Below are 27,637 nucleotides of genomic sequence, written 5' to 3'. Positions count from 1 at the left end.
TAACTCAGGTGTGATGCGGGTTGACGCCACATACTTAATGGTAATTTTTCTCACCTCCTCCCCCCCCCCCCCCCCCCTAAAATACAAAAGTGTATTTTTTATACTTTTTACATTGTGTACAGTATGGAACCTACCCACATGCCAAATTTCAAGTGTGTGGCATGTTGGGAAGTATGCTAAACATTTCAAACAGACACGTATCCACACATTTCTCTATAAGATAAATCGGCAGTTTGCGACCCCCACTGCCACCATGTGGCATATTATTACGTGCCAGGGACTCTATGAGAGGACAACAGTCCGAGTCTATAATTGGCAATAAGTAACAGCAAAGCAGTTACAAGCGACTCAGAATTGTGCGCAGTTGCGTATACAGTACACGACTTCCTTAAACCAAACGCCTTGAGCGAGCGCGATGCCGATCACACGCGTCGAATAAAAAACAAGGGACAAGTCCTTACTTACTAACAAGTCCTTACTAACAACTCCTTACTTAATAACAACTCCTATCATGTTTCATTGCTGGAGGGGTTGCCCCCCCTACCTGAAAATCCTGGCTCCACCTCTGATTGGGTGACAGTGTCAAGTTTGTATTTGCAGTCAAGTCTATTAACTCTATTGAACACGGAGGTTTTATCAAAACGGTAGTTTTTTGGTTTTCCGCTGGAAATCTTGTAAGAATGGTGTCAGAAAGTTATCACAGCACACGTGCAGTTGAAGTCGGAACTGTTCATCCCAACATTCAAGGACATCTGAGCCTGGCTTCACTCCTCTAAGTTGCGATTGAACATTAATTTATGCATTTCTGCATAACACAAATAGTATTATTTTCAACACCCTTTGCTATTTCAGCTGAATTTAGCTTTCATAAATATTCCTTTTGAAGCCAAACAGCCGAAATTGTGTGCTCGGAGTTTTGGGTTAACATTCATTTTGAAGATACGAGGGCTTCCAGGCATGTTTGTGACCATTTGCCCTCTCATTGTGTGCCATAACAGCCTGTGTAATGAATTTGGGACACTTTTTGACTATATCATGAATATATGATATGTACAGTAGTGTAAGTCATGTTGACTGTATATGCATTCCTCTGTGCATCGATACTGACATGTTGATGGTGTGGATATTTCTTTTTTGTCTGCAGCTGTCGCTTCTTCTGCAGAATTGGTCTGATGGAGCAAAGGCACTCGGCTCAGCTCTGTACAACAAGGCAACAATGCGACCGGTGTTCATACAGCACGGATCATCATGGACATTTGACACAACACCAGAGAACTCACACGGGAGATAAACCCTTCAAGTGCAGTGTGTGTGGGAAGGCGTTTGCACAGTCATATGCTCTTGTAATACACCAGAGAACCCACACGGGAGAGAAACCCTTCAAGTGCGGTGTGTGTGGGAAGGCGTTTGCACTTTCATCTACTCTTGTAGAACACCAGAGAACACACACGGGAGAGAAACCCTTCAAGTGCAGTGTATGTGGGAAGGCGTTTGCACATTCATCTACTCTTGTAAAACACCAGAGAATCCACACGGGAGAGAAACCCTTCAAGTGCAGTGTGTGTGGGAAGGCGTTTGCACAGTCATATGCTCTTGTAGAGCACCAGAGAACACACATGGGAGAGAAACCCTTCAAGTGTAGTGTGTGTGGGAAGGCGTTTGCACAGTCATCTGCTCTTGTAAAACATCAGAGAACACACACGAGCGAGAAACCCTTCAAGTGCAGTGTATGTGGGAAGGCGTTTGCACAGTCATCTGCTCTTGTAATACACCAGAGAACCCACACGGGAGATAAACGCTTCAAGTGCGGTGTGTGTGGGAAGGCGTTTGCACTTTCAACTAATCTTGTAGAACACCAGAGAATACACACGGGAGAGAAACCCTTCAAGTGCAGAGTGTGTGGGAAGGCGTTTGCACAGTCATCTACTCGTGAAGCACACCAGAGAACACACACAGGAGAGAAACCCTTCAAGTGCAGTGTGTGTGGGAAGGCGTTTGCACATTCATCTACTCTTGTAATACACCAGAGAACCCACACGGGAGATAAACCCTTCAAGTGCAGTGTTTGTGAGAGGGCGTTTACACAGTCACATCATGTTGTAGCACACCAGAGAACACACATGGGAGAGAAATCCTTCAATTGCAGTGTGTGTGGGAAGGAGTTTGCACTTTCATCAAATCTTCATGTACACCAGAGAGCACACAAGCATCACAATATCCACCAGGGGTGGAGTCTGAAATCAGCTTGTGAAAGTCAAAGTGCCGCAATGAGCCCATCCCTCATCAAACAAGAACCGGAAGAAAATCCCAGCTTGGACACTTTCAAAGGTATCAAGGTGAAATATGAAGAGGTGAAGGTGAAATGTGAAGAAGTGATGGTGAAGAGCGAAGAAGTGAAGGTAAAATGTGAAGATGAAGATTCAACTCCAAAATCTGATCTTCACGTCGATGGAGGCAACGTGAAGCAGGAGGAGAATTCTGACTGTGAGGCAGAGCCAGGCAACTCCCAGCAGTTTGTGGAAGTGGAGGTGTGGGTGGACTTCCTCCGAGACAATACAAAGTCAAATGGAGACCCGGGAGATGTGTAAGGCAGTGACGATGCTGCTCCAATAGATGCCCCTTTGTCACAGGTCTTTAATGACAAGAATGTGAAGTTAAACACTCGGTTCCTAGTAGGGGTCGGCACGGTTTGGCTCAAACCACCAAACCGCGGTTTGAACCGAACCAAATCGGTTTGGTTTGGCTCTTTGAACTGGTTCGGTTTGGTTTGGGGCTACGAAAACCGACTCGGTTTGGCTCGGACATGGTGGAACCGGCTCAAACTAGTTTGGTTGGTTGTAAAGGCCGAGTACAGCAATATCAAGGACATGATGACGGACATTCTCAACCAGCGCTACCCAGCGTTGACGACGGACGCGGCGCCGAAGGCGGCGCCGCGTGGCGGCATTAACATCCTCTTTGACATGGTCTACGCGCCCAACGCTCACGACGGCGCCGCCTCCGAGGTCGACTGCTTCCTGCTTGAGCCGACTCAGGACCTGAGCATGGACGTCGTCGAGTGGTGGAAGCTGTACGGCGGCAAGTACCCGCGCCTACGACGCGTGGCCCTCGACTATTTGCCTATCCCGGCGTCGTCCGTGCCCTCCGAGAGAGCAAACTCGGCCGCCAAGCGCTCCTTTCTCGACCGACCAAACCTGCACAAGTGCACGTTCAAGGCCGAGATGTGTGTGCGCTGGTGGGCGCGGATGTTGCCTAGTGTTGGGGTTTCACTGCCATTGAACTACCACACTGCGTTCAAGGACATTGGGCGTGCCAAGCTTGAGGAGATGGCTGTGGACGACATCGTCGTCCAGTACTTGCTAGTGAATCTCAATATGAAGAAAGCCTGCGTAGAAATTAGCGATTAATACACTTGATATTTGTATTGAATGCGAATATTGTTTGCCGCGCATCTTTTCGGTTCAAGCCAACTCAAGAGGTTTGGTTTAGCTTAGTTTGGTTTGGTTTTGGTTTGGTTTGGTTCAGTCGTCGCTAGTTTGGTTTGGTTTGGTTTGCTCAATTTGAAACCAGTTTGAGTCGGTTCAAACCGTGCCGACCCCTAGTTCCTAGGTTCAACCTGCAGGGTAAGCGGCCAGTTTTTGTGGACCTGTGTGTTGGGTAGATCTCTAACCAGGAGCGAGAGCCAATAAGCTCTCAAACATTCACTATGTTATCATAATTGCATTTATATGGTGCTTGCTTAATCGCCTCTGGCAACTCTGAGTTTTGTATCGTATCTAATCAAACACTCCAAGAGCATCCCCAAGTAGCTCCCCCTGTGTGGCACAAGGTGGTGGCCCTGCACCGGCCTGCACGTGGACAAGAGCCTGTCAGTAGGGGGCGATGGTTGATGTGGCATCTCAGTTGTGTCGTTTGTAATGTTTGGAATTTGCTCAATTTTGACCCAGACACCAGCATGCAATGGCCTAATCGTTTTAAATGGCGCAATAGTATGTTGTACATACACTGTTAAGCAGACGGTGTGTATTTTTTTAAATAGCTTCTTAATGCGATGTAACCTGATGCAGTATATTTCAGTGCAGTCATTCAATTTTGTTAATATGCCTGTCACTAATTTAGAATGAATACTTGTCTGATTGTGTGCGTACATGTACCATTTTGTCTATAAGAGTCAAACATTGAATAAGTCATGTTAGGACAACGTGTGTGTTTTGGAAGTAACCTGTACAGATTACTCAGGTGAGACTCATTGTTCTTGTGATACAGGTCAAAGGGTATTTTTGTGTTTTTAGGAAGCATCTCCCTCTGGAGTAACTCTTTGTCTTTGAAATAGGGAGCACACTCGGATCATTCATCAGTTACAAGGCATGCCACTCAAAAGTTAAACGTAGAGGAGATACATTCTCTACAACACGAATTATAATTTTGTATGGCGTGTTGACACAAATTTCATCTAACTAGGGATAGAAATGCTCCTTGCTGATTAACATCTGGATGTTTAAGCTATCGGTTAAAGCAAGCCTGGCTGCTGTTGAGGCGCTGTGCACCAATAAGAGTTCACAGGTGGCTTGCACTGAATCAATGATGCACTCCCAGAAGGCTGTGCTAGTTATAGTTTGTGTAAACATTCCTTTGTTTCGTGGAGAGACCGATAAATGAAAGAGGTGTCCGCTGATCTTTTTGTATCTGTGTCCATCGATATCTCACATTGCTTACCACATGTTTATTTAAATATGCAAAGCGTCCTCGGGAGACGTCCCCTCAAAGTCACGGGTGGGTGATGTCGGCGCCTCCCTGTCTCTGGTTTGTGACCTCGCCTCGTCCACGGGACGTGACGACTGTGCACTGTCTTGGAATTCATTCGCAGTCATTAAATCTTGACACATACCAAAGAACACAAGAGAAGCCCATCAGGTGTACTGCGTGTGGTAAGGCGTTTACAGGGTCATCAAATGTTCACAACCTCCGGAGAATACATGTACTAAAACCCTTAAAGTAAACTGTGTTCCGTCATGCCTTTGACGTGTTTTTTTTACTGAAAAACGCGTAAAGAAATCTACAAGGAGCCCAGTTTGAAATTGACGTGCGAGTCAAAAGTGCAACAATGAGTCGATCTCGTAACAACAACCAGAATACAATTCCAGCTTTGATACATGGCCAGGAGTGGAAGTGTCAAGCGAAGAAGTTGCGCTTAAAAGTGAAGAAGAAGATTCTGCTCCAGGACGCGACCTCCATGTGGATGCAGGCAGCGTGAAGCAGGAGCAGCATTCGGACAGAAGGAGAGTGAGACGACCCGCAGGAGTTTGTGGATATGGAGGTGTGAGTGGAGTTTTTGGACACAGCAGAGTAGAAGGGGCTTGCACGTGTGAAGTGGAGTCTGGGAAGGTCTGCAACCAGAAGCGTGACAATCTCCAAAGCATTAAACTCATTCACAGACTTCCCTCACGACAAGAATGGATGCAGCTGTAGGCGTCATCCAGTCGAGCTATGAGCTTTCAATAAATATGCAATCGCAGTGTAGTAAAATATTTTCGAATTGCAAAGAGTGCCTTTCATAATCGCTCATTAATGTTGGTCAGGTTACTAGTGCCTGTATGGTGGGTTCATTCGTGCGATTTGTTACGCAACTTGTGAGGTGACAGGTTATTAACGTTGACCGTTTAATTGTAGGCCAGTCGCCAACAATAACAGCTGCAATTTACCACTAAATGATGGTGATATCACCATGGCGCTTGTGCCAGACCTGGTGCATTTCGAGGCCCAGTGAAGTGTCGAAAGATCACAGAGAGGAGGTCATGGGACAGACCCAGGTGTCACGGGATCACAGGATATCTGACCGATGACTCGGATGCCCCCATTTCCACACGATAGCACAACTTTGAAGAGCAGGCCACACAAACACAGTATCTTACAAGTAGTAATAACCAAAAATATACATCCACTGAAACCTATGTCCGAGTGCGTTTCTGAACTCGTACACGTTTTGATCAGGCGACCTTAACCACCGTTATCCATTCGGGCTGTTTATCTCCATCCTGATATGGGAACATTCCCACTTAACAAAAGGTGTGCGACTCGCAAAGGGGTTCGCACTTTTACCCCTTGGGTCATCCAAACATTCTTTTAAAGCAGACACTCCCTTCCACGACAATTGCGACTGGGTGCTCCCACTGACTGTACGTGTCACCTCTGCACGATAGTACATGGCACTCGCCATCACTCCACAATTTGGGTTCGAGATTACTCGCTAATATTGATGTAAGCCACCTCGCCACACTTTAGTTATTCAATCACGGACCACTTCGGAGCCACAGCTGGGGGGAGAGAGAGGTGGGGGGGGCGACGGAGTTACCCTCGTGCTGTTATTGTCTGCGCAGTGCGCAATCTACCAGTGTTAAAACTGTACTTATGTATCTACCAGTTGTTACTTATTTATTGGACATTTGTTACTTATTTCCTGTTTTAAGTTCACTCGTTTCCGGTTAGTTTGCTTTATTTGTGCACGTTATGATTTTAATGTTAACAATTGATAGTGGAATGTATTACAAATGTAAACTTCGTATTAATGATGGAAATAAGCTGCGGTAACGATGTTAAATATATTAATGCATGAGGCGTATATGCAGGTGCGGGCTGAATTTTTTTTGACACAAAACGCTATTTTTGCGGGGTATATGAGTCTGTGGGTTATATGCGTATGCGGGAAAATACGGTACTTGGGAAGTTTATACAGGTAGGAACAATATGTTCCACACTGCCCACCAGGGATTTTTTGTCTGTCTGTCTCATGCATATTTGTCTGTCGTGCACGAATGCGCTGTCCAACCAAGTTCCTACCTGCCACTCCGAAGGAACGTGTTTTGATTTTGGCGGGTTTTAACGACACATTTATATATTTATGCGATCTAACTCAAAAAAACAACTCTTATGGATGTTATTGGTCGCGAAAGCCTGCTACGTGTTAAACGGATTAAATGTCCTGCACCCCAACCAGACGACCAGGCCTGGCTTTTCGCCGTAGTCCGCTCCTTTCTTTACTGCGAGATGGATATTGGCCAGAGATGGTCGTGGTTAGTTTCGTTATGATGTGGTATTTCCCCGCATCTCAAATGTGTGGGAGGGGTTTCTTTATGCAATTTCGGCTGGGTTTTGGCAAATGCCATTGGTTAATTTGCTCGTAAAAATAAGCCCTGCACCTGTTCTGAATGCAACAATGCACGCACTTCTCCACATTCTGAATCAATCTCGGTGCACGTGGTTCGTGTGATAATTACGTAACTGAAAGCGCATGCTGCACCGCTGATCCAATGGTCGCATGCATGGAACTCATCAATTCCTTCATCACTTGACAAACCCAGAAGCTGCTCTTCCTGTGCCAGTTCACCATCCCCCTCATTCGGACACGTGGCCGTGTGCCACGCTTTGATCCGAGGTGAAATGTTTTCATTATCGTCGTCGTTACGTTGCTTTACCCGGGAAAGCCTCGCCTCTCCTTTTCTTTGTGTGAATATCTATTGAATAGGAACTGTCAATCGATGCAATATTAAAATATCCCAATGTGGGGGCCCAGCCGTGCATTTTGTCTGGATTATCGCTTTACCTTATTGGAGAGAGCCTGCCCGAGTCTCAACTTTCTTTTTTCAGGAGGGTCCTGCCAAGTTTGTCGCAGGGGGGAGGCGATTTTACTGAATGCATTTACAATTTTGTAATATCTAGGTATTTTTTTTCATAATTGCGTTGCATTGGACAAAATCAGATGCATTATTTGTGGGTTTAGCTCCAAGAAGAAACCGGGAAACCTGGACGAATACTATGCAATACAGGGGGAGAACATAGAAACGCCACTTCCTCACGAACGCATAAGATAAAACATCGTCCTCTAGCCTTGGCAGACTGTTGCAGCAAGTTCCGTGAGGTAAAACCTCAGGAGGCTGGCATGGTACACAAGTGGGTGGGTAGCCAGCAATACACCCTAAGCATATCAATAAACCTTCACTTGCTCCTGATAATCCAACTAAGCAGTGGAGTCCATGTCCAGGTTGTAACATTAACATATTACAAAGTGGCGTCCAGCCATGCAGGACTGGCCTGCAACGATTACTGCTGTTATTGTGTTTGATTCTCGCGTAGTTTGTCTTAGTCTGATTACTTCACATCAAATGTAGGGCCTAATCTACGGAGGCCAAATACTCTGCACTATAAATCAAAACACTACACTAATGTGTGTTAGTACAGCCAGCAGCTGGGATCTACAGTCGGCTTGCAGAGAAACCTGCCATCATCATCATGTAGAATTCATAAAGTAATGTCAGGCTAAGACCAATTATATCGCCCTCAAAGGGATTAAAAACAAACAAGTGCAACAGTCACGCCCGACATTTGACATGTTTTTGTTTTAATTATGAATATGTATATAAAACCTAATATGTATATAATTGCTTTAAAAAAATAAAGTGCGTTAAAAAAAATGATAAAAGACCTTGAGAGCATGCAGAAAGGCACGGTTACACCTGAAGGCCACTAATAGCAATGTTCAACAGTTACCATTTATACTCGTTAATTGCATATGTAACCATAGAAACATATATTTTCAATAGGCACCACAATACTTTACATTTCAACGATTTCACTTCTGCACTAACTTATGTCATATATACAGCAAGCTCATGTCTGATTGGATGAGTGAAGCCTGTGAATAAGGCGGATGCTATGCAACCTCATTGTCTCGGTGACGACGAAATAAAGAAGTCCCCTCATCACATACACAAAGTCCTTGCCAGAATCTCACCTCATGTGAACTCTCTTTCACAATGATGGGTCCGGACAAAGCCCGCGTGTGAATGTATATTCGATGTGAGAGTGCATGTATGGGGGATATGTGGGTGTGCTTGAGAGTGCAATTGTTTTAAATGAAAGATAATTTTGGTGCCTGGGGTGTGCTGTCGCTATGCTACTACTATACACTGCAATCAATTCAAGCATTATAACTTTAGAACACCTGAACCCCTTTAACGGAACCCGCTTGCACCATTGAACACAACCACTCAGGATTCTAACCACAGCAACCACAATTGTTTAACACTCACAAGGACCGATTGACCATGATCATAGCTTAAGTACTGTACAACTGCGTGTGTGTGTGTGGAAACAGACTTCTCACCTCAGATCCAGCTGGCATTGTGTGTCTTGACAATGTACATTTGTTACCCACAATAGAGATGTTTCGGTTTAGATCGCGTAAATATAAATGTGTCCTGAAACGTTCCAGTACCTGACACAGCCAATTAGTAAGGTTTGTCACCTAAATAAAACACGCCAATTAGTTACTAGTTAAGCACTACTCGTTATGTTGGAGGGTAAACCACAGAAACATTGACAGGCTGTACGATGTTTTGCCGGTTATCACAACCAGCCTCATCAGGCGACAGCCAGAATTGTGGGTACAATCATCCTGATCCGGTCTGAGAGAGGGGGGGTCAATGTGATGTCGTCACTGTGAGCCAATCAGGTGCCAGGACCAGAGGTGGGCAGGTTAATGTCAAATACATCATCGTGCTTGTCCACCATCGCCACATGGAACCTCTTGTAGTAGCAGCTCTCTCGCTGGTTCAGCAGTTCCACTGCTGAATTATATTTTTCCGCCTTTGGACGACCGCTTGTGTTGCGATCGAAACGTGATTTATTTCACTTTTTTGTTTCATTTGATTTTTCTACCTACGTGACTTTACCGCAATAACCAAAGAGTATGGATTCCTGCAGTCACGAAAGCTTCAAATCAAGAATAAATCATAATGGCTTTCTACTATTCCTTGAATTATTCACGTTTAATCAACATACATCGTGTATGTACATTATGTGCGTACATTGCGTGTGGACACACAGACTTCTCACCTCAGACGCAGCCGGTAGCGAATGCGTCGTCCTGCCTCCACAATCCACGTTTGTCAAGCTGCGCGGCCCCCGGTGGCTGCCGTGGGCTGGCGTGTCCGTTGTGATCGACGTCACGGAGCGCTCGGCCACGTGACCTCAGGGGGTGAGGGTGGTGGGGGATTTAAATGGCGACCATTGCGCCCACAGTCGCGCGGTGGAGCGGTGCTCGTGGTCGTCTCTGCTTGGCATCGCAGCGCCCCGCAAAGCAAACATCTGTGAGTCGTCGCGTCCTTACATGCTGGTTGCGGCGAAGTACATTCAGGGTTATGTTAATGAGCAGGAATTCAGTGCGGTACTGTATGGGACGAAAATAATTTTATTTTTGGCTCCATTATCAGGCACCTGGTTGCAGCCATTGTGCTGTTTGCAAGCTGCCTTGCTGACGACATTGCCGCACAGGAACGAAGGACGTAAGTTTATGGAGGGAGTAATTGTAGTGCTTGATGTGGGTATTAATAGTATGTGTGTGGTGGCGTGTGTACATGTAATTATTATAACGCGAGTGTGTATGTGTATTCCTTACCAGGCGATGTATACTTGATGTATTTAGTTGTAGCTTTTGTATAGCGTCTATGTTGTGTAGAAGGAGGTCTGTAGTGTTGGTAGGTAGATGTAAATATTTTAGAGTGGTATTTATTTTTTAAATAAACATTGCGGTGTGTTAGAGGTGAGCCGTGCACATGCAGAGGACAGTAAGGAGCCGGAAGTGGATGAATTTGGTGGCAAAAATGCAGGCCTAGTAATAGGGAAGGATATCGTGGTAAATATAAGAACAAATATAACAGTTCGGTGCAGACACTTCTGTTATGGTTAGTGCGTGGAATTGTAGTATATGAAATGTCATAATGTGTTTGCATGTGTGGCAAACCAGAAGTAGCGAGAATGCCCAGGGCTTAAACGCCATTACGTAGGTAAGGCTAAAGTATTTAATATTGTGCTTTTAGCTTTCGCGCGGCACTTTCTAAAAACGTGACCACTGCGATATTCAAGGGGCTGCTGTATTTTCTGTCGATCGACTACCACAGAGGAGTACGAATTTTCAGCAGAAATTATATCTGCTTTCTTGATGTAATTTAGGCCTATAGTACCATAAAGAGGCCTGGGGCTTTGGGTTGGTTTTTGTTTTCGATGTCTCTGCCTCCGCTCACATTCATTGAGGATTTTTTTATTTTGGGCAGGCCCGTCTAAAGCTGCGTGACCAGGAGTCGGAGCCATTTCCTGTTCAACTTTGCTTATGACAAAATATCTCTGGCGCCATGCATTACATTACATCTTCAATAATTACATAGTTAGAAAAGCTCACAATGGCCATTTAAATAAATTGCATTATTTATGGTTACAATGAAACGCTCATCGATGCCTGGTCAAAGTTAAGGGATGGTTCCTTGCTGGTTAACCATGTTACATCTGCTGATGATCTGGTAATGGCCGCTCCATGAGATGGAGTTGGATAATCTTGTTCTGTGTCCGGATAATTCCATCATGAAATGGGGCCTTGTGTATGTTCCACAAAAATAAATCGCCTGTCATGAAATTTCATGTCATACGGGCAGTTCTACAAGTGGCGGAGAAGCTCTCATAGCTGGTTAATGTGTTCACACCAACCTCTGGCAGCCAAAGTCTCACTTCAAATTAGTCGAGCAGCATTCTTTCATTAGACTGTAACACTGTGGAAGCTGCCTGGACTTTTGCTGAATACAAATCTGCGAGTGTCTACCGCGAAGGTCTAGTTCATCGCACCCGCCCCTCACCATTTTTCCTGCGGATGGTGGGCGCACGTGATGCTGCCACGTCGCCGTTTTAGGCTGGGCCCGATCGAGTTACGTGGGTCACCCGGCCAAGAGGTGCTTGCTGGTGAACACAACCCCCTGGGCCTGGCTCAAGGAGTGATTTCGCCGTCCTACTTGCCATGCTGCCACCGTGACCCTCACCAGGACAAGCGGATTCATAAACGTATGAACAAATCTGTGATTTTTCGATTTAAAGCTTTCGTGACTGCAGGGATTCATCTTCTTGGTTCTTTAGGTAAAGTCACGTAGAATGGAAATAATAAAATAAGAAAAATAAAACTTAAAAAATTCTCTTCCTCCTCCCTCCCAGCTTTTAAATAGAGGCTCCAAGCCTGGGGTGTGTCATTCAGACTCTGTCTTCTCGACAGACCTGTTCTTCACCTGAGGACGTCTGCTTGCGTTGTGGCACGGATCATCCTGGACATTTGAAACGGCACCAGAGAATTCATACAAAAGAGAAACCCTTCATGTGCACTGTGTGCAAAAAGGCATTTGCATGCTCATCACACCTTCAGAGCCACGAGAGAACACACACGGGAGAGAAACCCTTCCAGTGCACTGTTTGTGAGCAGGCATATTCATCGTCATCAGTTCTTCAAATACACCAGAGAACACATACGGGAGAGAAACCCTTCCAGTGCACTCTTTGTGAGAAAGCATTTGCAGTCATCACACCTCAAATTTCACCAGAAAACACACACGGTAGAGAAACCCTTCCAGTGCGCTGTTTGTGACAATGCATTTGCTTATTAAAAGACACCAGAGAACACACAAGCATCAGAAGATCCACAAGGAGTGGAGTCTAAAATCGGCTTGTGAAAGTCAAAGTGCCGCAATGAGCCCATCAATCCTGAAACAAGATCTGGAAGAAAAACCCAGCTTGGACACTTTGAATGGTATCAAGGTGAAATATGAAGAGGTGAAGGTGAAACGTGAAGAAGTGATGGTGAAGAGCGAAAAAGTGGAGGTAAAATGTGAAGATGAAGATTCAACTCCAAAATCGGACCTTCACATCGATGGAGGCAACGTGAAGCAGGAGGAGAATTCTCACTGTGAGGCAGAGCGAGGCAACTCCCAGCAGTTTGTTTGTGGCAGGTGTGGGTGGACTTCTTAGACAATACAAAGTCAAATGGAGACCCGGTAGATGTGTAACCTTTAGACAATGAAGCTCCAATAGATTCACCCTTGTCACAGGCATTTAATGAAAATAACGTGAAGTTGAACACTCAATTCCTAGGTTCAACTTGCAGAGTAAGATGCGGCCAGTATTTGTGAACCTGTGGGTTGGGTAGATGCCCATCCAGAAGCGAGAGTCAATAAGCTCCCAAACATTTACTATGTTATAATAATATTTGCATTCATATGGTGCTTGCTTAATTGCCTCGGCAATTCGTAGTTTTGTATCGTATCTCGTCTCAAACGCTCGAAGAGCATCCCCAAGTAACAGCTGCCCCTGTGTGGCACAAGGTGGTGGCCCTGCACCGACCTGCATGTGGACAAGAGCCTGTCAGTAGGGGGCGATGGTTGATGTGGCATCTCAGTTTTGGAGTTTGTAGGTAATGTTTAGAATTTGCTAAATTTTGACCCGGACGCCAGCATGCAATGGCCTACTGGTTTTGAATGACACACCAGTAAGTTTTACATCCACTGTTAAGCAGATGGTGCATTTTCTTTTATATCAGCGCCTTGTATATACGACGTAACATGATTCATTAATTCAATTTTGTTAATATGCCTGTCAATTTAGAATGAATACTTGTCTGTGTGCGTACCTGGAACATTTTGTCTATAATTGTCAAATATTGAATAAGTGATGTTTGGACAAATTCCGTTTTTGGAAGTAACCTGTACAGATAACTCGGGTGAGACCTGTTGTTGTTGTGATGCAGGCCAAAGGTTATTTTTTTGTGTCAGGAAGCATCTGCCTCTGGATCAACTCATTGTCTTTGAAATAGGGAGCACACTCGGATCGTTCACCAGTTACAAGGCATACCACTAAAAAGTTACGTATAGGAGATGCATTCTCCACAACACTAATTATAATTTTGTATTACGTGTTTATATAGATTTTGTCGAACTAAGACTATAAATGCACCTTGCTGATTAACATCTGGATGTTTGTAACCATGGTTGAAGCAAGCCCGACTGCTGTTGAGACGCTGTGCACCAATAAGGGTCCACGGGTGGCTTGCACTGAATCAATGATGCACTCCCAGAAGGCTGTGCCAGTTATAGTTTGTGTAAAACATTCCTTTGTTTCGTGGAGAGGCCGATAAATGAAAGAGGTGTCCGCTGATCTTTTTTGTATCTGTGTCCATCGATATCTCACATTGCTTACCACATGTTTATTTAAATATGCAAAGCGCCCTCGGGAGACGTCCCCTCAAAGTCACGGGTGGGTGATGTCAGCGCCTCCCTGTCTCTGGTTTGTGACCTCGCCTCGTCCACGGGACATGACGACTGTGCACTGTCTTGGAATTCATTCGCAGTTATTAAATCTTGACACATACCAAAGAACACAAGAGAAGCCCATCAGGTGTACTGCGTGTGGTAAGGCGTTTACAGGGTCATCAAATATTCACAACCTCCGGAGAATACATGTACAAAAACCCTTCCGTCATGCCTTTTTGAAGTGGGTTTTTTTACTGAAACGCGTAAAGAAATCTACAAGGAGCACAGTTTGAAATGGACGTGTGAAAGTCAAAGTGCAACAATGAGTATCTCGTAACAACAACCAGAATACAATTCCATCTTTGATACATGGCCAGGAGTGGAAGTGTCAAGCGAAGAAGTTGTGCTTAAAAGTGAAGAAGAAGATTCTGTTCCAGGACGCGACCTCCATGTGGATGCAGGCAGCGTGAAGCAGGAGCAGCATTCGGACAGAAGGAGAGTGAGACGACCCGCAGGAGTTTGTGGATATGGAGGTGTGAGTGGAGTTTTTGGACACAGCAGAGTAGAAGGGGCTTGCACGTGTGAAGTGGAGTCTGGGAAGGTCTGCAACCAGAAGCGTGACAATCTCCAAAGCATTAAACTCATTCACAGACTTCCCTCACGACAAGAATGGATGCAGCTGTAGGCGTCATCCAGTCGAGCTATGAGCTTTCAATAAATATGGAATCACAGTGCAGTAAAATATTTTCGAATTGCAAAGAGTGCCTTTCATAATCGCTCATTAATGTTGGTCAGGTTACTAGTGCCTGTATGGTGGGGTCTTTCGTGTGATTTGTTACGCAACTTTTGAGGTGACAGGTTATTAACGTTGACCGTTTAATTGTAGGCCAGTCGCCAACAATAACAGCTGCAATTTACCACTAAATGATAGTTATCACCATGGCGCTTGTGCCAGACCTGGTGCATTTCGAGGCCCAGTGAAGTGTCGAAAGATCACAGAGAGGAGGTCATGGGACAGACCCAGATGTCACGGGATCACAGGATATCTGACTGAGATGACTCGGATGCCCCCATTTCCACACGATAGCACAACTTTGAAGAGCAGGTCACACAAACACAGTATCTTACAAGGAGTAATAGCCAAAAATATACATCCACTGAAACCTATGTCCGAGTGCGTTTCTGAACTCGTACACGTTTTGATCAGGCGACCTTAACCACCGTTATCCATTCGGGCTGTTTATCTGCATCCTGATATGGGAACGTTCCCACTTAACAAAAGGAGTGCGAGTGGCCCGTAGGTCTTCCAAACGTTCCTTTAAAGCAGACACCCCCTTCCACTGACTGTACATGTCACCTCTGCACGATAGTACATGGCACTCGCCATCACTCCACAATTTGGGTTCGAGATTACTCGCTAATATTGATGTAAGGCACCTCGCCACAATTTAGTTTTTCAATCACAGACCACTTCGGAGCCACAATTACGACATCAGACTTAGCACACGAGTCAGATAGTGACCGCGGATTCGTGTCTTCCGTGTGCTCGGCTGAAATCATTGCACCGCTCCTTCCCACCGCAGGATGGCGCTAGAAGCCGCCCCCTTGCCCCACGGATGAAACGTTATCCATATTCTTTGGTTCTTTCGGTAAAGCCACGTATAAAGAAAAAATAATAAATTAAATAATAATTTTTTCTTTTTACGTGACTTTACCGAAAGAACCAAAGAATAATTCCTGCAGTCACGAAAGCTCCAAAGTTAACGTTATCCATAATTTAGGTTTTTGGGTTAGATCGCGTAAATATGAATGTGTCGTTAAAACCCGCCACCACCCGACACAGACAAATAGTAAGGGTCGTCACGTAAACAGAACGTGGCCAATCCGTCACTAATACAGCACGAACCGGTGTGTTGGAGAGCCAAGCCACATTTACAAATCGAGTACGATGTTTCGCCAGTAATTACAACTAGCTTCATCAGGCGACAGCCAGATTTGTGGAGAAGTCCACCTGTTTCGTTCCTTATATAGAGGCGTAGATGTGGTGACCACCCTTCTGCGCCACGTGGGGAGGGGGGGTGGATTACTGAGGCAACGTTCATTATGCCGCTGCGTGGTGACGTCATCGCGCTCAGGTTGGTTGGAGCGCCGCTGCGTGGTGACGTCATCGCGCTCAGGTTGGTTGGAGCGCCGCTGCGTGGTGACGTCATCGCGCTCAGGTTGGTTGGAGCGCCGCTGCGTGGTGACGTCATCGCGCTCAGGTTGGTTGGAGCGCCCCTGCGTGGCGGTTTGTCGTGCAGCGTGTATAAATAAATAAATAACCTTCCCATTTTACTACAGTATTTTCAAAAATTATTGCTGTGGATTTCACACCTGATGGCGATTGCTTGTGTTGCAGTCAAAACGTCGTAAAATGTTTTTTATATTATTTTATTATTTCCCTTCTACGTGACTTTACCGAAAGAACCAAGAATATAATACAACATGGTTCTGTATCGCCACCGTGTGGTCACGTGGTACAACTGCAGTGCCTGGCGCGGTGACAGCAGCAGTGGCGCTGTGCGGCGTCTTCACGGCTTCATCGCCGCCAACCCGCTTGGGACTCACGCCAGGACGCCGCAGCAGCAGCAGCGACTCACAACTGCGGGGAACGCGCGGGGTGACGCCTGACAGCGGCAACTGCTGGCGAACTGTGTTGGCCGACACTGCACATGTCCACCACATAGCAGACTTCACCACGAATTGAATGCTTGTGGTACTGCACTTGTACACCAAGCTGTCCCATACGTTTACACCGTTGTATATTTGGTGAACATCGGTGCTGACATAGTGAAACGCACTGCATTGCCAAACAGTGCGCTTCAAATCGGCATCAATCACACCCATCATTGACTTCAATGCAAAATGCCGCCCCGGTTCCAAAAGTCACACAAGCAAGTGGTGTGTGCCCTTCGACTCTACTCGACAGAGTCGAGCCATATACAATTCAACTCATCTCGCTGAGACGCGTTTAAAGGTATATGGATTAGAGTTAGGGGTTCAGGTTTAGGCCAGACATGGGCAAAGCACGGCCCGTGGGGCGTATACGGCCCGTTGGGCTTTTTAATCCGGCCCGCCAAACGTCCAAATATTAAATAAAATTTTACCTTCCTCCTGTAATGCCCCCACTTCCCCAATAGATGTCGCACTTTGACCGGGAGAGAGAGAATATTCGTATGAGCAATTCATGTTTCTATTGAAAGTTAATAGTAATATTTGGGTACAGTATTGTTTTTGGAAGCATTCATTGTAATATCGTATGAACGTTTACTTCACCGCATCATCGTATGAATGATGCGAGAAGAGATTAACGGGTTCTTATGTTAGCGATTTACGTTCTCGGTGCTTTCGCTCTCTCAATTACGTCTTGAATGAGGGGGAGGGGTATGATTACATCACAAACTTAATCTTACTAGGTATTTTATATAACAAAAGTTATATACATAACTGTTACGTTTTGTGTAATTCAGCAAAACAAACAAAACTTACCTCAGAGTTCTCTCCGAATTTCACGAGTTCGTTCTAGACCCCACAATTTTTTAAAGAGTTTTAAGCACAGAAAACATAATTAAAGTTTGAAAAATCATTAATTATACAAACTTTTCCATAATTTCATTCTTCACTTCGATTTAAAAATGTTCTTTAAAAACTTCTCACCAACATTACCACTTTCTCCGAAGGCAAATTTGTAAAAGAATACATGGTACAGACAGCAGACATCTTGTGTCCGGAGATCAAAAGCAAATTTGAAAAAGTCAGTTCATGACGCTGGACTGACTCGCCGTGTGGAACGGATTGATAAAAATATAGCCAGTCAATTAAACAAAACGTCTGATTCCTTTGAATTATATTCACTAGCACTGGATGAAAGTACGGACGTGAAAGACACTGCTCAGCTCCTCATTTTTACCCGAGGCATTGACGACAGTTTTGCGGTAAGAGGAGTTTTTGACCATGGAGTCCCTGAAAGGAACAACGCGGGGAGAGGACTTGTATAACCAGGTATCTGCTGTCATCGAAAGAATGACGCTACCTTGGAGTAAACTTGTCAATGTCACAACGGATGGATCGACAAATTTAACTGGAAAAAATATTGGACTGCTGAAAAGAATCCAGGATAAAGTGAAAGAGGAAAACCCTGTCCAGGATCTTATTTTCCTTCACTGCATCATCCATCAAGAATCCCTGTGTAAGTCTGTATTGCAGCTTAATCGTGTCGTGAATCCCAGTCGTACAACTTATGAACTTTATACGAGCAAGGGGACTTCAGCACCGTCAGTTTATTACCTTCCTGGAGGAAACTGATGCGGATCATCAGGATTTGCTGTACCACTCTCGTGTCCGCTGGTTAAGTTTGGGGAAAGTGTTACAACGAGTGTGGGAGCTGAAAGAAGATATCATCGCATTTTTGGAGTTGATGGGGAAATCTGATGAATTCCCTGAGCTAAGCGACAAGAACTGGCTTAGTGACTTTGCGTTTTCTGTGGACATATTTTCACACATGAGCTGAATGTGAAACTGCAGGGGAAAGATCAGTTTTTGTACATGTATTCTCTGGAGGTTGTGAATATTTGATGACCCTGGAACCGTCTTACCACACGCAGTACACCTGATGGGCTTCTCTTCTGTGTGTTCTTTGGTATGTGTCAAGATTTAATGACTGCAAATTAATTCCAAGACAGTGCACAGTCGTCATGTCCCATGGACGAGGCGAGTTCTGCTCTTGGTGAGGTCACAAACCAGAGACAGGGAGGCGCTGACATCACCCACCCGTGACTTTGAGGGGACGTCTCCCGAGGACGCTTTGCATATTTAAATAAACATGTGGTAAGCAATGTGAGATATCGATGGACACAGATACAAAAAAGATCAGCGGACACCTTTCATTTATCGGTCTCTCCACGAAACAAAGGAATGTTTTACACAAACTATAACTGGCACAGCCTTCTGGGAGTGCATCATTGATTCAGTGCAAGCCACCCGTGGACCCTTATTGGTGCACAGCGTCTCAACAGCAGTCGGGCTTGCTTCAACCATGGTTCCAAACATCCAGATGTTAATCAGCAAGGTGCATTTATAGTCTTAGTTCGACAAAATCTATATAAACACGTAATACAAAATTATAATTCGTGTTGTGGAGAATGTATCTCCTATACGTAACTTTTTAGTGGTATACCTTGTAACTGGTGAATTATCCGAGTGTGCTCCCTATTTCAAAGACAATGAGTTGCTCCAGAGGAAGATGCTTCCTGAAACAAAAAAATAACCTTTGGCCTGCATCACAACAACAGGTCTCACCCGAGTTATCTGTACAGGTTACTTCCAAAAACGCAATTTGTCCAAACATCACTTATTCAATATTTGACAATTATAGACAAAATGTTCCATGTACGCACACAATCAGACAAGTATTCATTCTAAATTGACAGGCATATTAACAAAATTGAATTAATGAATCATGTTACGTCGTATATACAAGGAGCTGATATAAAAGAAAATGCACCATCTGCTTAACAGTGGATGTAAAACTTACTGGTGTGTCATTCAAAACCAGTAGGCCATTGCATGCTGGCGTCTGGGTCAAAATTTAGCAAATTCTAAACCTTACCTACAAACTCCAAAACTGAGATGGCACATCAACCATCGCCCCCTACTGACAGGCTCTTGTCCACATGCAGGTCGGTGCAGGGCCACCACCTTGTGCCACACAGGGGCAGCTGCTACTTGGGGATGCTCTTCGAGTGTTTGAGACGAGATACGATACAGAACTCCAAGTTGCTGAGGCAATTAAGCAAGCACCATATGAATGCAAATATTATAACATAGTGAATGCTTGGGAGCTTATGGACTCTCGCTCCTGGATGGGCATCTACCCAACCCACAGGTCCACAAATACTGGCCGCATCTTACTCTGCAGGTTGAACCTAGGAATTGAGTGTTCAACTTCACGTTATTTTCATTAAATGCCTGTGACAAGGGTGAATCTACTGGAGCTTCATTGTCTAAAGGTTACACAACTACCGGGTCTCCATTTGACTTTGTATTGTCTAAGAAGTCCACCCACACCTCCACCTCCACAAACTGCTGGGAGTTGCCTCGCTCTGCCTCACAGCCAGAATTCTCCTCCTGCTTCACGTTGCCTCCATCGATGTGAAGGTCAGATTTTGGAGTTGAATCTTCATCTTCACATTTTACCTCCACTTTTTTGCTCTTCACCATCACTTCTTCACGTTTCACCTTCACCTCTTCATATTTCACCTCGATACCATTCAAAGTGTCCAAGCTGGGTTTTTCTTCCAGATCTTGTTTCAGGAGTGATGGGCTCATTGCGGCACTTTGACTTTCACAAACAGATTTTAGACTCCACTCCTTGTGGATCTTCTGATGCTTGTGTGTTCTCTGGTGTCTTTTAAAAGAGGATGACCGTGAATATGCCTTCTCACAAACAGTGCATTGGAAGGGTTTCTCTTCCGTGTGTGTTTTCTGGTGTAATTTAAGGTGTGATGACTGTGCAAATGCTTTCTCACAAAGAGTGCATTGGAAGGGTTTCTCTCCCGTATGTGTTCTCTGGTGTATTTTAAGAACCGATGACTTTGCAAATGCTTTCTCACAAAGAGTGCACTGGAAGGGTTTCTCTCCCGTGTGTGTTCTCTGGTGTATTTTAAGAGCAGGTGAATATGCAAATGCCTTCTCACAAAGAGTGCACTGGAAGGGTTTCTCTCCCGTGTGTGTTCTCTGGTGTATTTTAAGAGCAGATGACTGTGAAAATGCCTTCTCACAAAGAGTGCACTGGAAGGGTTTCTCTCCCGTGTGTGTTTTCTGGTGGTTCCGAATGTGTGATGAGCATGCAAATGCATTTTTGCACACAGTGCACTGGAAGGGTTTCTCTCCCGTGTGTGTTCTCTGGTGTATTTTAAGAGCATGTGAATATGCAAATGCCTTCTCACAAAGAGTGCACTGGAAGGGTTTCATTCCCGTGTGTGTTCTCTGGTGTATTTGAAGAACCGATGACCATGCAAATGTTTTCTCACAATGAGTGCACCTGAAGGGTTTCTCTCCCGTGTGTGTTCTCTGGTGGTTCCGAAGGTGTGATGAGCATTCAAATGCCTTTTTGCACACAGTGGACTTGCAGGGTTTCTCTTTTGTACGAATTCTCTGTTGCCGTTTCAAATGTCCACACCGGTCGCATTGTTGCATGTTGTTACCGAGCTGTGCCGAGTGCCTTTGCTCCATCAGACCATTTCTGCAGAGGAAGCGTCAGAGGAAGCGACAGCTACAGACAAAAACAACAACACCATCTACGGCATTATCGAGGCAGAGGAATGCATATATACACAGTCACACATGACTTACACGTCTATACTTATTGATATATTCAAGATATTTCCCAATTGATCACATGGGCTGTTAGGGCACACAATGAGAGGGCAAATGGTCATAAATATGCCTGGAAGCCTGATAATCTTCTAAATGAATGTTAATCCAAAACTCCAAGCACACAATATCGGCTGAATGTGTCGTTAACACCCGCCACCACCCGACACATCCAAGTAGTAAGGGTTGTCACGTAAACAGAAGATGCCAATTCGTCACTAGTACAGCACACCGGTGTGTTGGAGAGCCAAGCCACAACATTTACAAAATGAGTACAACGTTTCGCCAGTACTTACAACTAGCTTCATCAGGTGACAGCCATATTTGTGGAGAAGTCTTACCGTTTCGTTCCTTAAATAGAGCCGCAGATGTGTTGACCACCCTTCTGTGCTCTTGCACAATGTGGGGGGGGGGGGGGGGGGAATTACCGTTGGTAGGGCGATTAAAAAAAAAACACAATAGACAGGAAGGACACGTTCAAAGGCCTCGCGTAATGGACATGCATAATGAACGTTGCCAAGTAATCTCCCACCCCCACGTGGCGCAAGAGCACAGAAAGGTGGTCACCACATCTACACCTTCATATAAGGAACGATACGGTAAGACTTCTCCACAAATGTATCTGTCACCTGATGAAGCGAGTTGTGCTGTACCAGTGACGAGTTGCCACGTTCTGTTTACGTGACAACTCTTACTAGTTGGCTGTGTCGGGTGGTGGTGGGTTTTAACGACGACAAATTTATATATTTACACGATCTAACCCAAAAAGATCGTATGGATAGCAAAGGGTGTTGAAAATATTCCTGTGTGTTGTGCAGAAATGCAAAAATGTATATTCAATCACAACTTAGAGGTGTGAATCCAGGCTCATATTTCCTTGAATGCTCGGATGAACAGATCTAACTTCAGCTGCATATGTGATGTGTTAATTTCCAGTTTCCATTCGTATAAAAAGTTCCAGAAAAAAAAAAGTATCGTTTTGATGTAACCTGTGTTCAATCGAGTCAATATACTTTACAGCAAATACAAACTTTACACGGTCACACACTGGCATGGGAAAAAGGTGGTTGTGTGTCCAGAACCATGCCTGACCACGTTCATCTGCTCAGTATTAATGCTTCCTCACTTCACCATGTCATTAATTGACGATCAATCAACATAGCAGAGGTGCACAATAAGTTCATCTTTCACTTATCAATCATGTTTGCTGTCGGCTACAATAAAACTAATTAAGTTCATAATGCAGTGAAATAACTGCACCACCGCTCCCCAGGAAGATAAACTCTTAAATACACATCCATTTCACATGGATCATGAACATATTATATAAACAAAACATCCACCATTCATGACGAATTGGAAGTGACCTTATCACAGTGCTAATGCCATTTTAGGGGCAATTTAAGTGTATCACTTGTCAGCCGGTCATGGGACCGGTCCAGGTGTCAAGGGATTACTGACAGATGCACCAAGCTGTGCTTCCCACTGTCTTGCTGGGTTTTAGGAACCCAGCGGTCCACCCATTCATGCGACCGTCGCTCCTCCGGCCTCATCGTTGTTAGAGAGCAAATATCTTTGACTGTCCTGCAGCATACCTCGCGGGCCTCCTCCACAGAGGCCGATCTCGACACTCCTGGCACCAGCCATCTGCAGATCCGATCACCTCCACATCCTCCAATCTCTTCGAGCCCATACCATGCCTATTTAGCCGCTAAAGTCTGGACTAACAGAAGCTGCTTGAGCATGCGGTGTCTGGGAATGCGGGATTCATGAACAAACCAATGCAGCCTCGCCTGCCAAAGAGACTTACCGATTAGATTTCTATATTAAGGATCTTTAAGCTTCTAATACAATATAGTCTGGTTCAATAGAGGCTGGATCATAGGCAGGCCAGCCTTCATTCTATAAGCCAGCACAGACGGTCATTTCAATACGTTCATATTTTGCATCCACAGGGGAGTAATATCTGTGGCCCAGAAGAATCACAGCTTTCATCTTCTTGGTTCTTTCCGTAAAGTCACGTAGAATGGAAATAATAAAATAATAAAAATAAAACATAATAAAATAATTCTCACGACGTTTCGGCCACAACGCAAGCAGCCGTCCTCAGGTGAAGAACAGGTCTGTCGAGAAGACAGAGTCTGAATGACACACCCCAGGCTTGGAGCCTCTATTTAAAAGCTGGGAGGGAGGAGGAAGAGAATTATTTAATAATTTTATTTCAATTATTTTATTATTTCCATTCTACGTGACTTTACCGAAAGAACCAAGAAGATGAATCCCTGCAGTCACGAAAGCTTTAAATCGAAAAATCACAGCTTTGTCCATACGTTTATGAATCCGCGTGTCCTGGTGAGGGTCCCGGTGGCAGCATGGCAAGTAGGGTGGTGAAATCACTCCTTGAGCCAGGCCCAGGGGGTTGTGTTCACCAGCAAGCGCCTCTTGGCCGGGTGACCCACGTAACTCGATCGGGCCCAGCCTAAAACGGCGACGTGGCAGCATCACGTGCGCCCACCATCCGCAGGAAAAATGGTGAGGGGCGGGTGCGATGAACTAGACCTTCGCGGTAGACACTCGCAGATTTGTATTCAGCAAAAGTCCAGGCAGCTTCCACAGTGTTACAGTCTAATGAAAGAATGCTGCTCGACTAATTTGAAGTGAGACTTTGGCTGCCAGAGCTTGGTGTGAACACATTAACCAGCTATGAGAGCTTCTCCGCCACTTGTAGAACTGCCCGTATGACATGAAATTCCATGACAGGCGATTTATTTTTGTGGAACATACACAAGACCCCATTTCATGTTGGAATTATCCAGACACAGAACAAGATTCTCCATCTCATGGAGCGGCCATTACCAGATCATCAGCAGATGTAACATGGTTAACCAGCAGGGAACCATCCCTTAACTTTGACCAGGCATCGATTCGCGTATCATTGTAACCATAAATAATGCAATTTATTTATATGGCCATTGTGAGCTTTTCTAACTATGTAATTATTGAAGATGTAATGTAATGCATGGCGCCAGAGATATTTTATGTCATGAGCAAAGTTGAACAGGAAATGGCTCCGACTCCTGGTCACGCAGCTTTAGACGGGCCTGCCCAAAATAAAAAAAATCCTCAATGAATGTGAGCGGAGGCAGAGAAATCGAAAACAAAAAACAACCCAAAGCCCCAGGCCTCTTTATGGTACTATAGGCCTAAATTACATCAAGAAAACTGATATAATTTCTGCTGAAAATCCGTACTCCTCTGTGGTAGTCGATCGACAGAAAATACAGCAGTCCCTTGAATATCGCAGAAGTCACGTTTTTAGAAAGTGCCGCGCGAAAGCTAAAAGCACAATATTCAATACTTTAGCCTTACCTACGTAATGGCGTTTAAGCCCTGGGCATTCTCACTACTTCTGGTTTGCCACACATGCAAACACATTATGACATTTCATATACTACAATTCCACGCACTAACCATAACAGAAGTGTCTGCACTGAACTGCTGTTATATTTGTTCTCATATTTACCACGATATCCTTCCCTGTTACCAGGCCTGCATTTTTGCCACCAAATTCATCCACTTCCGGCTCCTTACTGTCCTCTGCATGTGCACGGCTCACCTCTAACACAACGCAATGTTTATTTAAAAAATAAATACCACTCTAAAATATTTACATCTACGTACCAACACTACCGACCTCCTTCTACACAACAGACGCTATACAACAGCTACAACTAAATACATCAAGTATATGTGGTGCCACAGCGACGGGGCCGCTCTGCCGAGCCAGGGAGCCGCCCGGCTTCCCCCACCGCACTGCCCCCAATCACCCGCCCCACATAAGCACACACCCGCACGCATCCCCCCCCCCCCATAGAGCTGGAAGGGAAGGTTACCTGATCGACCGGTTTTTATCCGAGAGACCCTTATCGGGATTAATTCTCACGGTTTCCGGCGATCAGGGAATTGGATGACCTCCCCCGTGCTACGTGGTACCGCGGCGCTGCTGCCGGCCTTAATATGGTGTGGTCGCGGCGTGGGGCATTCGGCCACCGCGGTTGAGGCGCATTTCCCCCCACACACACCCCCACGAGTCGACGGGGCAAGCAGGGGAGGCACGGGACAGCATGAATAGCGGGGTCACAGGGGCTGTTGCGCATAGTCATGGAGGGTTGGGATAATTGCGCTTGAGCGCGCAAGCCCCATTGGTAGGAAGGGTAAGGGAGTAATTAGGATTTACGCCTTGCACGCAGCACACTGATTAGCATATCAACAGCGCCTGGGGACTGCCGTGCGCGGGCTTGGGGTGCACGAGCCCATTGTTCAGCGCAGCATCCCCTTTGGGAGGTAGGGAGGATAAATAGAGGAGCGCAGAGGGGAAATCGCTCTCTTACTCCAGCGCCAGGCGACCAGACGCAGCTCGAGCCAGCGACCCGGACGTCCGTGCGACGCACCGAGGCACGCGGTTAACACAAGGATCAGCGGACCGCCGTGGACACTTAACAGTGAGTAAGAAGGTGAATTAGAATCATAGCCGATAAATAGGGAATAGGTGCCGGTTTAGTGGAATAGGCCAGCCTCGTCGACTCACTAATTCAACATTAGTTATCAGGTAATAAATCATTAATAGCGAAGCGTGGTCTCGCGTGATCTTGTCGTGCAGTGTGAGCGTGTGGGTGCGCTGTGTGCACAGTGGTTCGCCACGTGAGTGAGCGCTGCGCGGAGCTGAGCGCGCGGGTTGCGCGTGGATACGCAGTGATTCTGTGGTGCTGCGGCTCGCCTCGGGGGAGCGCTGCGCAGAGCGGTGCGAGAGTGGGTGTCGCGTGTGTTCACTCCGTGTGTGATACAGGTGCGCGAGTATAACGTGAGTTGAGTTGGAGTGCGCGGAGCGGCGTGTGTGTGGGCGTGCGTGCGTAATCGGCGTCCCCCAGGTGCGCGCTCATAGCGTAATCGGCTGCGCATTGTTGTACGGTTTATCTCGCGCGCACGGCGGCGGCGACTTTAGTCGTTGTGTCGGCGTGTGCCCCGCTTGCGTGTGCTCGTTACGTGTTATAAGTGTGAACGCGTGTGGTACGGTGTATGCGTAAGCTCTCGTCGTGCGAAATCGGCGTACCCCAGGTGCGCGATTGTAACGTGAGCGGCCAGCGCGGCGCAGAGAAGCGCAAGAGTGAGTGCCGTACGGAGCTGTGTGTGTGGGTGTGCGCGTACGTAATTAACCATGCCGGCTACGCGGACCCGCGGTGGGGTGGAACCCTCGGGCGACGGCTCCCACACCATGGGTGAGGAACTTAGCAGCGGTTCGCTTAGCAGCGGGGGGGCGATTGATGATGCTAGCCCGGCCGTTAGCATTATCGAGGGAGGGATCTCGGGGGCTAGCGACCCTCACAAATTGGTGTCGGAAGCGGTACGGACCCCCGCGTTACCTCACGCTAAAATAAGACTAATATTTACCGGCCGGGGGGCCCCTTCGTGGAAGGCATTCGCCCGCAATCTCTTAGGGGCCAAGGAAATTAATGGATGGACGGACGCGCAGGCAGTACGTCAACTTAATATGAATCTTGATGGGCGGGCAGCCGATTTTGTAGAAGCGTTACCCGCGAGCGCACAGACACAGCTAGAGGAGCTGATGCGCCGACTCGATCAGCGTTTTGGCACGCGTGACGAGGAGGAAGCAAAATCGGCCTTAGAGGCGCGCCGGCGCCAACCTGGCGAAGATCTACGTGATTACGCCGAGGATGTGCGTGAGTTAACAAAGATCGCACGCCCGGGGTACGCAACTGATGTTATTGAGGAACTGGCCGCCGAGAAAATCCAGCGGTACCTGTCTCGCACGGCGTGGTGGCAGCCAGACATGAGCTGCCCACGTCTTCCCTTTAACGCCCTTGTCGAGCGCGCACGTAAGTGTGAAAGAATTCACAGCGAACGCGCGCAGCTCCGGGGGCTGGGACGAGAGCGCGCCATTGCGAGCCTGCTCTCGGAAGACGAGGAGGAGGAACAGGAGCTCGCGAGGACGGTAAGGGGCCGGGAAAGAGAGCCTCCAGTGTCCCGCGAGACAACCCCGGGATGGGTTGCCGGTATACAAACGGGGATAAAGGATGTCTCCGGCCAGGTAACCC

General features: G+C 46.2%; 2 protein-coding genes across 2 annotated transcripts in view; one reads left to right on the top strand and one right to left on the bottom strand.

Moving 5' to 3' along the window:
• Positions 1-2,619, top strand: part of LOC133339193 (zinc finger protein 208-like) — a 44,806-nt gene extending 42,187 nt beyond the window's left edge. Inside the window, exon 11 of the mRNA XM_061547347.1 lies at positions 1,145-2,619. Within this exon, the coding sequence (XP_061403331.1) occupies positions 1,145-2,588 (1,444 nt within the window). The 3' untranslated portion in view covers positions 2,589-2,619. The remainder of the gene's footprint in view (positions 1-1,144) is intronic.
• A 16,753-nt stretch (positions 2,620-19,372) lies between these two features.
• On the bottom strand, positions 19,373-21,122 carry LOC133339192 (zinc finger protein 271-like). The gene has a single exon (XM_061547346.1). The coding sequence runs from the start codon at positions 21,120-21,122 to the stop codon at positions 20,160-20,162; it is 963 nt and encodes a 320-aa protein (XP_061403330.1). The 3' UTR covers positions 19,373-20,159.
• Between the last annotated feature and the right edge of the window lie 6,515 nt (positions 21,123-27,637).

The sequence above is a fragment of the Lethenteron reissneri genome, unplaced genomic scaffold, assembly GCF_015708825.2.
Source record: "Lethenteron reissneri isolate LAM-NWPU_2019-01 unplaced genomic scaffold, ASM1570882v1 scaffold_1643, whole genome shotgun sequence".
Taxonomy (NCBI): Eukaryota; Metazoa; Chordata; class Hyperoartia; order Petromyzontiformes; family Petromyzontidae; genus Lethenteron; species Lethenteron reissneri.
Note: the sequence above shows the minus strand (reverse complement) of the source record. Positions and strands in the feature narration are given on the sequence as shown.